A 13,192-nucleotide genomic window follows, 5' to 3' on the forward strand; every position below is an offset into this window, starting at 1 on the left:
AGGACGAAGAACTATTAGAAAAGCTAACGAACATGAACTTATTGCAATGGTCAGATGATAAGTTAGCTCATGAAATAACAAGACTAGGGCAGAATACTTAAGACAGTGACAGAAGAGCAAAGTTAGTATATCCTTATTTACTGAAGGACGGAATGTTAATGAGTTATATCAATAAAGATAGGAATAAATTACGAATAGTGGCACCACAGTAATGATATAAACAGACGATCTGGCATACTCATAGAATAACGGGACATGGTGGAGTCGAAAAAAGGAACGAGAACAATACTAGAGAGATTTACACGGAAAGGGATCAGAAGGATACTCAGGAATATAATCAGAACTTGCGATACTTGTCAGAGAACTAAACATAATACATTCCTAGCAAAGCATAAACCTATCGCGATATTACCAACAACCCCAAAAGAGATTTATACTGTTGATATTTTCGGCAAGTTGCCATCCGCAACGAAAGGGCGGAAATTCATTATCGTTATTATGGACATATTTTCTCGCATTGCCCTTTTGAAGGAATGGGATCGACTGTCACAAAATCCTTTGGACCATCTGATAGAGAGCATGCCACGTCGCTGCGAAGCATGTATGGCCGTCAGGGATAACCATACACCCTATTAACGGCATATTTTCTTGTGGAAGACATTGCCAAGTTTTGTTAGTTGTTGTCAAAGGTGTACCTTAGCTATCAGAACCTTTCCGATACTGCTTTTTTGGACAAGTTGTGTGACATGGTGTGTGATTCAGCTTCTGTTTGTTCAGCAATCCGTCTGACATTCCTAACAGGTGGTATGGCCTCGTTTAGTGATTATGTTTAACTTTTGGACTGTACTGTAACTTTGAGCACATGTAAACATGCACCGTCTGTGCTTGCAAGTTTGGAAGATTTGTTTAAAAATTTTGAATTTTCTGACACCAATAGAATAAACACCGGCCGCAACCGGTTTATGTAGTGGTAAAACATAGGAATCCACGTTCTTCCTCTCATCATATTTATTTATCTCTATGTTCTATTACATTACATTGCTAATACGAGCGCTGTTCGGAATATTACAGACAAAATAGGCCACCGTCCAGGTGTTTAAAACTCTTTTATTTTTTGGAAGTCTTTATCAGTGGAACATTTTTCTCTTCAAGGAATACTGGAGGTTTTGTATCCATCAGAAATATTGGTTACTTCTTTGTAGTATACAATGAATGAACATGTTCTCAGAATATGTCCTCATTTTTGAGTGTGCAAGCGTTTGGTTATTGGGAAGCATAGTTCCCAAAAGTTCTTATTTTCGGTTGCAGCATTTGAAAAGTTACGAAAGAATTAATTCTCCATTCCTTCACCCCCATCCCTACAAAAACACGTTTAGTTTCCAAAAGATGGTGTAAAATTTCCCTATGTGTAAAAGTCAAGTGATCATAAATATGGCTCTCGGTCATGGCCATGCATCAACGGCTGCTAATTTCAGATGACAACCAGCCATAAGACATAGCTTGTATGGTTTCTAGATAACATTGTCTGACCATCCATCCATACCTTAGATCAAAGCCTGCACGGTTGCTAGGTTACACTTCCCTCACACATTTTGTTACGTGACGCTATTTCGTTACAAATATTTTCGGATGATCTCAGCTCTCAGACATATTTATGTCAGATTCATTTCTTAAATAATTTGGCCACGAAATGGTTAAAACAGTAATTACTACCACCATCGCCAAAGTTCCGAGCCCCGGCGCAAAGGCTTGCAAGAACGGATACCTACAGTCCAGTGATAAGTTACCATAACAAGTCGGCGTCCTGTAAAACACTTCTCGTCGTCTTGTGACTGGTCTGTCTCTAAACACAATCAAATTAGTGTCGTACCCTAGTTAATGAAGCTCCAAGTCCGTACATGTTCGAGACAGAGCTTCATTCTAAATTTGTTGGGATAAATATGTCGTATGGTTGGGGTCATCTAAAAATATGCGTCGCGGAAGTGTGTGACGGCAGTGCAACCATAACAATCGTGCAGGTCATGATGTAAGGTATGGACGCTTGGTCAGACAGTGTTACCTAGCAATCGTGTAGGCTGTTTTATGGCACGTGTTCATGTGAAATTAGTAGCCGTGATGCATGACCATGACCAAGAGGCATATTTATGATCATTTGATTGTCGCATGGGGTAAATGGGTTTCTTTTTCGTTATTATTATTAATCCAGGTATATAACATCCGAGTGTCGAACTCTGACTCTGCAGTCGACGAACACTTCGACGAGGAACACGGCGAGGCTCAGTACAACTCCTGACGCCCACAGCAGCAGCAAGATGATGACGTGATGCATCTCCACTTTGAACGTCGGCCGATCCTGCTTACGGGCTGTTAACCTTGTCAAGTCCCGCAGTCTGCGCAACACGCCTGAGAGTTTCATCTGACGCAGCCTGAAAACGAGAGACACTTTTGTTACTTCATATCCTAAGTAATAGGACTGCTTTAATGAACGTAGGTTTTCGTGGCTCATTGTATTAACATAAAAAAATAAATGTGCTAACTGGATTAAGGCCACTATGTATATTCATTTAAGTGGGGACCCTGCTCAACAAAGGGAAAAAACGGTTAATATTCATTCGATTGCTAAATATGCTAAATTGTTGTTGACAATTGCTGCACATATCCCAGTATTGGCATGCTTCCTGGCAACCAGAAGCAACTTCAATAATGTCAGAATTTTAATAATTTTAATATTTTAAAATAAAATGTTCAACATTCCCCGTCTTTTTAACACTACATCACTGTTTCCCTTATAAATTCCAAGTTTATAAGTATTTTCGTTCTTTTCCTATTTTAAAGTGTGTATCAAACCTCGAGCTACAAAATGAACCTCAATCATTAACATAGACTGTGATTTGGATTTTTTGTCGGGTTTTTTATTCCGAGCACCAGAAAATATGAATATTTTTGTAAATAAATATGTTATATAAAATCTAATTTACATCCTATTGATCTGAATGAGGTACAGATTGTAGAACAACACTATGGGAGGAAACTCTGAAAAAACATAATTATCCTGAAACAGTAAGAGAGTTACGAAGGAAACCGTGATATATTGTTGAAAAGGCGGGAAATTTTGAACATTTTATTTTAAAGTGTTATAATTAGAATTTTGACATTATTGAAGTTGCTTCTGATTTTCCCCGTGTTGAGCTAGGTCTCGCCCCTTAATAAAGCCGAGTTTTGCGCCATATTTCATTGGCCTTCATCAGGGTATGTGAAGTACTGCCTCCGACAGTGAGCAAAAAATGAAGGAATGTGGAAGTTATAACCGTAATATCCACGGCCTCCCCTCTAACTGGCTATCTGCTAAGCGAAATATATGGCCTGCTAGACAAATTCGACATTCCACCACATTACTTTGCATTTTCCTTCAGCCATTCTTTCGCAAAAAATTTTATTGGCGAGTTGGTGCTCCAAATATTTTGCACAAATAATACGTTGAGTTTCCTTGCTCGCTGTCGGAGGCAATACTTCACATGCTCTGATGAAAGCCAATGCAATTTGGTGGAAAGCTCGGCTTTATTAAATAAGTCTATATAGTGGATTTAATCCAGTTAGCGCATTTATTTCTTTGTGTTAATAAGACTTCTTTATTTAGTTGCTAAGGACATTAGATCAGAACATTTCTTTTCCACATGGGTATTTACACCGGTGAAAAAATAATAATTACAAAATAATAGGGTTAGGTTATGTTGGGGTAAGGTTAGGTTAGGTTAGGTTAGGTTAAGTTAGGTTATGTTGTGGTAATGTTAGGTTAGGTAATGTCGTGACAAATTAATAAATCACAATTTAATCTTGAGCGAAAGAGAGAAATAATGCGAAGATAATATAAATGTCCGCACATATGCATGGTGGTCCGAAACAACGTAAACAGGGGTTATGATTGATGAATAATTTGAAAAATCGATATCTCGTGCTCTTGTTATTTTATCAGCTGCTGAATTTAGCCGATCAAATCTCTTCGTCGGCCGATTCAAATGGGCTTTGCGAGGCGGTTCCTTGCATGCAAAGGACATTCGGCAACAAGTTTCTGCCAACGAGTCCTGTTTGTAGAGGCGTTCTCGATATCGCTCCACCTTCTATTAATAATTCATACATCATCCTCGAAAGTTTGGCGCCATGTTTCACGAGGTCTGCCGGGCTTCCGCTTGCTTCCTGGTGGCTCATATCGCGTAGCGTTCTTCGAACATCGACTCTCTGGTAAGCGAAGACGCAGTCGACGTTCCACCACACCAACCTGCACTTTCCTGCAGCCATTCTTTCGTAAAATATGTTTTATTGGCGACTCGGTACTCCCAAAATTTTGCGCAAATTATATGTTGAGTTTCCGTGCTGTCTGCGCTGTAATTTTTCATGTTTCACTGGCGTATATCGCTGCTGGCAGGAACGAGTGTATTATAAATGTTGAGTATCGACCGTTGAAGCGGACCAGAATGGTCTCACGGGCTGAAAGACTGTTGAGGCTTCGCCAGTTCTGTAGCACATATCTGCACTGCCACTTTGTGATAAGACTCTACCGAGTTAGGTGAATTGTTTCACTTGCTCAATTGGCTGCTGCCCAACGGTGATCGGTGGGATAGAAGCGTCATTACCAATCAATATGATTTCTGTTTTATGAACAATGATACGTAATACAACTTTTCGAGCCTCGGTGTCTAAGCTGTTAGTCATTCCTTGTACAGAGGTAGTGGTTTCCGGCAGCAGTGCAAAACGGTGGTCAGTGAGTTGCATGGGGTCATACCACGAGATCCCAGCGCTTGGTCTATTTAGTGCTTTCCACAGAACAAAGCGGATGGTGAGGATAAGTTATAAAATACAGCCCTGTCCGATACCTGTCTAACTATACGATGGAACGTATTTAGTATACGCCTATTTGAAAGAAGAATCCGAAAGAAGATTGATTTTCATATCAGTAGCTCTTGCGTTTACAACTGGTTCCGAAAGGAGAATTCTTTCCGTGAGGGCTTGAACAAACCATTGATATAACACAATATTAAGCCTATCATTTTTTCGCCAGTTTCATCGTCTTGTGAGCTTTTAAATTATTTTCGGTGATTTGTATTTTCGAAGCATGATTTTGTCACCATCGTATCATTGTCACATTATAAATTGGCATGGTACTAGTAGCACTTTCCTTTGTACCTTTAGTAATTTCCTTTTTTGGGTTGATATTAACACTACTGGTTCACGTTTTACTGTCATTTTGACAAGTTGAATTCAAACTTGGGACAGTACAGTGCAGAAATAATTTTTTACGTAACAATTACAGGAAGCGATTTTTACGTTATTAGTGAGGTGTTTGCTTCGAAGATGGAATTTTTAAACGAGTAACGTGAAGTAGTTGCTGGGCACAGTCGAACCTCTCTTCTGCAGATACCGTCGGTTCCGTGGAACAATGTCCGTTTCGAGGGGTGTTCATTCATCACTTCGTCACTTGAACACTGACTTGTTTAATTTTTAACCAACATGAATGAACTTTATTTCATCATCATAATCATATGTTTTAATCTTCGTGCCATTCTGTCATATCTTTTAGCTTTTGTATTTTAATAACATCAATGTGTTTTAATTGTCTTGCCATTTTGTCAAATTTTAGCTGAAGATGTTCCATAATCGGAACGAAACATGTACTAGAGATTAAGATGGTTTATATTATGTAATTAATAAACCTATTATACAGAAATTGATAAGTATTGGAAGGTGGGAACCTACTCATAACTTAACCTTAGTTGTGTTGAGCCAATACGGGATAAACATGAGATTTATAAGCTGTAATAATAATATGATATAGTGAAGTGTCATTTCAAGGAATTGTTATTACTCAGTATGGAAATAAGGCAGTTACCCCGTAGAATGAAATAAGTAACATATAAGTGATGATGTGATGAAAAACCAGAGGATTTCTCTTAATTCGTGGACAACTGTAAACTACTAGGATGCAATTTAAGTTGTTGTGTGTTGACCGCACGGAAACGCTGGTCACCTGTGCTGATGTCCACACTGATTCAGTGGAGCTCCTCGACGTTACATCGGAAATTTCGTCAAGTTAGTTTTGTTGGCTCGGTTAAAATTTTAGGCCTACCACTTCTCAGAGTGTTGTGTACAGACCCGGTATCATGAAATGAATTAACTCTTAGCCACAATTAGGATATACCGAATTTGGAAAACGTCTACGAAAGTTAAATTTTATAGTTTCCTAAAACTTGTCAACATCACGTACGCTGAAAACTTACTCCATTAAAAGCATTCTCATTAACATGTTGCACCATTTAACTTTTAACCGTATAAGATCTACAATAATCCATATGTAACGGGTATTGCAGCTAGTCCTATCTTAATTATTTCCTGAATGTTTATACCGAAAATTTAATTAATGTATGTAATTAAAAGTTTACTTGTTATCTCAACTCTCTTTCTCTCTCTTCCTCAGTACATTGCACTGTAATAGGTTTGTTCCAACAGAAATCCAAAACTGGTTCTGAATTTAGGCTGTTCCATCTAAATTCTGAACCAGTTCGGAATTGATTCTAGCAGTTTTCGGTCAATACTAAGGGTATGGTGAGATTAAATTGCACTATTTTTCCGATATACACTGAGTGGTCAAAAGTCACGTTAGAAAATATGCCATGTATGACCCCTTAGCATTGCGGCTAGCTCCAACGTGGCTGAGCAGTTTGTCACAGACACCAGTGTTGTGAAGTGGTTACACGTCGCCAGTTAACATCGGCGTGTGGTGCACGGGTCATAGCATTGCGGAGATTACACACGAACTTTGGTTTCCGAGGTCAACAATGTTGAGGGTGGATCTTCAATATCGCAGAGAGAATGTTACCATCCGCGTAAACCGCCGCACGCGAAGACCACAGGTGTTTAACGAACGGACATCACGTCGCCTCCGTAGAACCATACTGTGAGTCAGATCACCGCCCAGTTGAATGTTGGGAGTCAGGAACCCATTTCTTCTAGGGGTGTAAGGGGACAACTGCACCGCACAGGCTGCACAAGCCTTTGCTGACACCTCGACATTGAGACAGACTTGAATGGGTCAACGAACACCGGCAATGGGTCGTGGAGCAGTGGTGCCGTGTGGTGTGGTCTGATGAATCCCGGTTCCTGTAGTATCGAGCTGATGGACACGTGAGAGTGTGGCGTATGCCCCATGAAGCTATGGATCCTGCGTGTCAACGAAGTTGTGTCCAGGCGAGAGGTGGCTCAATTATCGTCTGGGTGGCGTTCTCATGGTCGCAATCAGGCCCCATTGTCCGGCTGCAGGGAGCGCTGACACGTGCAAGTTATGTGGACATTCTTTAAGACCATCTGCATCCCTTTCTGACCCTAGAATACCCTGATGAAGATACCATGTTTCAACAGGACACTGCACCATGTGACCGCTCTGTGGTGGCACGCAGGTGGTTGGAGGAGCACTCCAGTGAAGTTACAACTGTGGATTGGCCCTCTAGATCACACGATCTTAATCCAGTCGAGCATGTACGGGATGCTGTGGATGCTGGTGTACTCTCCATGAAACCTGCACCAACTACACGAGGCCAGTTGTGGGTAGCAGTGCAAGATGCATGCTTCCAGATCCCTCCAGAACGATTCCAAACCTTGTAGAGTCGATGCCTCGCCGTTTTGAGGAGCAACTCGTTACTAACATCATCTTCTCATGACTTTTAGCCACTCAGTGCATTTCCTTTAGATGATTCAAGTGAGTCGTTTTTGACTAGGTTACATCGGAATGAAAGGATTCTACATCAGTAAGACAAGGGCTGCATATTTCCAGAAAGGCAACGGGAAGGGAAACACTCTGCATACTCACGTGTAGTTTATGATCCTGACGTACGGGCTCTTCTTGGGCAGGATGTAGGCCAAGGATTTAAAGGAAGTCGTGATATAGAAGAGGGACAAGTCACAGCTGATCGCGTTGTAATCCACAAAGATGTCATTGCATAAGAAGGCGTAGTTCTCCTTGCAGGCCCGCTGGAAGCCAGCAATTTTCACCGGTGGTAGCTCATTAAGCGTCGGAGCGAGTTTACTTTCGTAGAGATTCTTCCTGACACCGACGCCTTCCTGCGGGAAGAACAAGTTGAAAAAACTCCAGAAATGGATGTGACCTAACGTCTATCACACTGGGTGGAGAGGAACCCGAGAAAATACATTTTCATTGCAAAAATTCCACACGGAAAAGAATCGTGGATATGGTTTTGGGTTCAAAGGACGAAAGAGTGAGTACAGATTCTTTCGTTGTTCTCCCTCTTAGTAGCCTCTTAGGATATGCACGGGGTACAGGTAATATATTCTTTGATTCCATCCAAAGGAGAGATACAGGGTACCGATAAATTGAAAGAAACATTATTGTATCCTCAAAAGAATGGCAGGTTCACGAATTGTGAGAAAATGAATGACATTCTAGACTTGAAAAATGTTTTTGTTGTTGTTTTGGTTTTTGTTTGAGTAGTCAGTCCATAGACCGCTTTGATCCAGCTCTCCATGCCACCATTTTGTGTGCTAACGTTCTCATTTCTATGTAACTACGACTTACTTGACGCACTACAATCTGGTTTCCGTCCTGCACCCAGCACTACAACGGCACTATTGAAGGTCACAGAAGGCATTCGAGAAGCAATGGCCAACAAGGAATTGACAGTTCTAGACTTGAGCAAACCTGTTGACTCTGTTCACATTGACATTTTGCTCTCGAAATTGTATTACCTCCATTTCTCGGACAGTGTCCTCCTTTGGTTGCATTCCTACCTGCATGGCCGTGGGCAGTGTGTTAGAGATAGGATAAACAAATCAACTCGGCAGTTCGTGCAGTGTGGTGTGCCCCAAGGGTCTGTGTTAGGGCCCCTCATTTTTCTAGTTACATTAATGATGTCTCCCAAAACCTAACGCACTGTAAATACCATATTTACGCTGATGATGTACAAATAAACCTCCACACATCTCCAGATCTAATATTTCCGGCCATAGAGAAAATCAGTCAGGATCTAACATCGTTTTCTTCTTGGTTTTGAGGTGTGGTCTTACGTTAAACCAAACAAAAACGCAAGTCATCATCCTTGGATGCCAGGCATTACTCGCGAAGGTCAATCGACCAGAGATTCCATCTAAAAGGTTATGTAATAGTAACATGCCATTCATGTCATCAGTAGAAGTCCTAGGCGTTATTTTCGATGATGACATGTCATAGAAAATGCATGTTACGAACATCACCCAGAAAACATTTTCTGCATTGTACACGCTGCGCGGCTATAAATACTTATTTCCTGAAAACGAAAAAGAAAGGTTGGTAGAAGCTCTGGTTTTCCCTCATTTCGACTACCATGAAATTCCTTCATACAACCACCTATCTTGGCCCTGACTAGAAATCCGTCGCACTGTGCATACCATATGCCATCTCCATAACATCCTTCATTCTTCACAGCCATTTTACCTTACTTCGTATTTCAAATACCTCTCTTCTCATCACAGTCTTAACACCAGATCTACTAATAATTCCATCGTTGCTTTACCTAAACATAGAACTGCCATTTACGGTCATTCGTGCACAGTAATTTGCCTGCCGTGAGTGGAACCTCCCTCCCGAAAGTATCAGAGGGTTAAGTGCTATTCGCACTTTCAAGGAAGCACTTTGGAGACATTTTATGCATCTGTAAACTTGATGGTACAACTCACAACCATTCTATTGCCATGATTGTACTGGTAAAATATTAGTTTAAAATTCTTAACCGTTTTGTTATCCAAATGTTATTAATTTGATGTACTACCACTTTTTTACATGTAGGGTATTAGTTTTGTGAAATTTTCCTTTTATTATATATAATTTATTTCATCTTAATTTAATCTCATCACTCATCATTCTTCTGTTATTATTAATCTAATTTGTATTTAATCTAATTAGTGTAAAGTAACACATTGTAATATATGCATATTTCAGTGCCTGGTTGGACGGAAGAGAAGGACTGAAGGTCTTAATCTTGCCAGGCGCTGCCAAGGTGCCGGTATTATGTCCCGCAGGAGGTCCTTCACGTACCAGTAAAGGTACCAGGCTGACGTATTTGAGCACCTTCAAATACCGCCGGACTATGCCAGGATCGAACCTGCCACGCTGGTTTTAGAACGTTAGCGCTCTACCGTCCGAGCTAATCAGCCCGGCTAAAATGATTGGAATAGGTCATATTATCTAATCAGAACGTCTCTGACTTATTATACAATTATTTATTAAATATAATTAATTATCTCATTCATTCGTTTCGGTAATGACAAAATCTGCTTTGAGCGGACCTTGATATTATGAGTCACAGTTTTATTTTTTAGGTCCTGTTTACGAAGCGCAGGCAATCACTTTTTACGGAACTGATGGTATGAATATGATTGACTTTGGGTTTTGGATCATTGGAACAGTGCAGTACTCAGGAAAAATAGTTTTCTTGTTTTCTTTTCTGCCATTGCGATATATTAAATTAACTTCTTCAATTAACTAGGCAACTTCCATTAAAAACATATAGGAACAAATGGAGATCGACAAGCGCATACCGTGTATCGGTCGTGAGACATCTATCGGTAGTGTTTCAGTACATCCCTATTCTCCTCGGAAGTCATTCAGAAGGCAGTGATGACTCTAATGAATTCAGGAAACAGTGATATTTTCGACAGTCATGTGTCTCTAATTTATGCAGTTCCCAGCTGTTTACGTTTTCTCTGGAATCGTCAGCTGTCTTGTTATTTCTAAGATGAATATTACTGTATTTAAATTATTGTACACCATTCTGCAATTGTATCTTTGATAGACTTGAAAGCATGGGAATGTCCCCCCCAACTAGTTGTTGGGAAGAGGGAGGTCGCCACCTCAGAAGATGACTTACAGCGTTCAATGTATAACCTCTAAACCTAGTCTCAGAAAAGTACTCAGTGGAAATATCCTCTGAGAAAACTAAGATAATGGCTTTCTGTGGCAAGGAACCATGCTTAAATAACAACATTTTGGAAAGAGTAAATGATTTTAAATACCTCGGCTACAAACTGTCTTTCTTTGAAGAACTGGACATACCTGAGAAAATCTCCAAATTCAACAGATGTATGGAAATCATCAATGAAGTTGTTAAGTTAGACCATCATTAGTTCAAAAACACACCCATACAAGAATCTACAAAACCTTGGCAAGACCTTTACTTTGCTATGGAAGTGAAGCTTGGACTCTGAGGAAATGCGATGAGAGAAAAATAACTACAGCTGTAATGAAATACATACGGCGAACAGCAGGAGTCACTAAGTGGGAATACAAAAGAAATACAGATGTGCTGAATGACCTTAAAAGCAGAACTATATTGGAATACATCTATGAATACCAAAGAAATTGGCTAGTATACCTAAACAGGATGGACAGAAGCAGGATCCCCAAAGCAGTCATAAACTACTGCCCTGGTGGGAAGAGATCTCTGGGACGTCCCAGGAAGAGATGGCGTGAAAATGCAAATCTTTAGTATAGACCATAACAGTTCTTCTATAGGACTAATACATGAAAGGATGATGATGATGATAAAATGATTGTACACTTGCATAAAAATGCTTTGTAATCAATTTTCTCCTTGTCAGAATCATTGCAGTCATTTTTACCTTTTATTACAGCTCATTAGTTCTAAGATTATGCCATTGCTGGCGGGAGCTAGTGATTACAGTGCACTATGTCTTCTGGTATAGGCTAGAGCAATTTTGTTACTTTCGTTTATGTACCTCTGTCTTATCCTTCGCTTTGAAATTATGAAAATGACTGAGGTATGAGCGATGTTAGTAATGCCATTCCTTATGCAGCCAGTCCCTGCTACGAATGGTGTGACAATGTTGCTCATAGGGTCGCTTGGTGCATGCATTTCAGTGGGCTTGGCAGACTGATGTGTAATAGCAACTTCTGGCTCGGTGAGGAAAGCAACGGGAAACTAGCTCACTCCTCATTTCCCTAGTAAGCCTCTTCAGTGATGCCTAGGCCATCTATGACAGCTTATATCGGAACTGTTCAGGATCCAACGAGCCTTCGGGCTGAGGACCAAATATACAGTTCTAAAATTAATTAATTTTGTTTCGTTAGGTTATTAAGGAAGAGCGAACGAGAACGCCAAATTTTAGTGCATTTCTTCTTGCTAGTTGCTTTACGTCGCACCGACACAGATAGGTCTTATGGCGAAGATCGGACGGGAAAGGCCTAGGAGTGGGAAGGGAGCGGCCGTGGCCTTAGTTAAGGTACAGCCCCAGCATTTGCCTGGTGTGAAAATGGGAAACCACGGAAAACCATCTTCAGGGCTGCCGACAGTGGGGTTCGAACCTACTCTCTCCCGAATACTGGATACTGGCCGCGCTCAAGCGACTGCAGCTATCGAGCTCGGTTTAGTGCATTTCAAAATGAAATGCTCACTGACTTAGATTACTTCTTGGAGAAACATGATTATTTCTATCAGTTGGAAACTCGAGTTGTTCATGTATTAATTGTAACAAAGACGCCACAGTCTCTGTTCATCATCCTCATGATATTATAGACATGCGATCCGTGGTGCCAAATCCATTTTATCGATGACATCACGGCACTTAGGATGTACGTAATGTTCAACTTACTCGTGAGTTTATGTAGCGAACGTAGGCCTTAAAGCCTCGGTTAGCTGCTTATCCACTCACTCACGACCGGTTAACTTGCAACCGCGGTAAAACGTCACAAATTTCAAAACCGGGCTTGATACAACAAAAATTCAGCACCATAGTTTAGTCGTAATCGAGGATGCCGCACCCGGGCATCGGACCGCACTGTTCATGCCCACCGCTACCCACACCCCAGCAGCTTCCTTACTGTCACAGCCATGGCTGAGACTGAGATTTGCTCTGACCTGTGCCAATAGGCAGACGCAAAAATAGTACATTCAACGAGAAATGGCAACATGGGGCCCAAAAAACAAATCCTCTATTAAAAGCTCTAACAGGTCGATTAAAGTTGACTCCAGTTGGAAGGCTTTAACATCTCGCAGGAATAGCACCAGCCTGTGTTCTAACAAAAGTAACAGCAATCAAGGAGAGCTCCAAAGTCGAAGATGAACCTCCTGTGCAGACTCTTAAATCTAAGAGGACTTTGTTCAAAAATCTACGCAAGCTCTAGATTAGGGCTGTG

The 13,192-nt window shown here is 40.8% G+C and overlaps 1 protein-coding gene across 1 annotated transcript in view; it reads right to left on the reverse strand.

Moving 5' to 3' along the window:
• Positions 1-2,089: 2,089 nt before the first annotated feature.
• The window catches only part of LOC136884391 (probable glutamate receptor), a 37,419-nt gene continuing 26,316 nt past the window's right edge, over positions 2,090-13,192 (reverse strand). Inside the window, exons 5-6 of the mRNA XM_067156528.2 lie at positions 7,859-8,109; positions 2,090-2,426 (exon numbers count right to left, since the gene is read on the reverse strand). Coding sequence (XP_067012629.1) covers positions 2,198-2,426; positions 7,859-8,109 — 480 coding nt within the window. The 3' untranslated portion in view covers positions 2,090-2,197. The remainder of the gene's footprint in view (positions 2,427-7,858; positions 8,110-13,192) is intronic.

Source organism: Anabrus simplex, chromosome 12, assembly GCF_040414725.1.
Source record: "Anabrus simplex isolate iqAnaSimp1 chromosome 12, ASM4041472v1, whole genome shotgun sequence".
Classification (NCBI taxonomy): domain Eukaryota; kingdom Metazoa; phylum Arthropoda; class Insecta; order Orthoptera; family Tettigoniidae; genus Anabrus; species Anabrus simplex.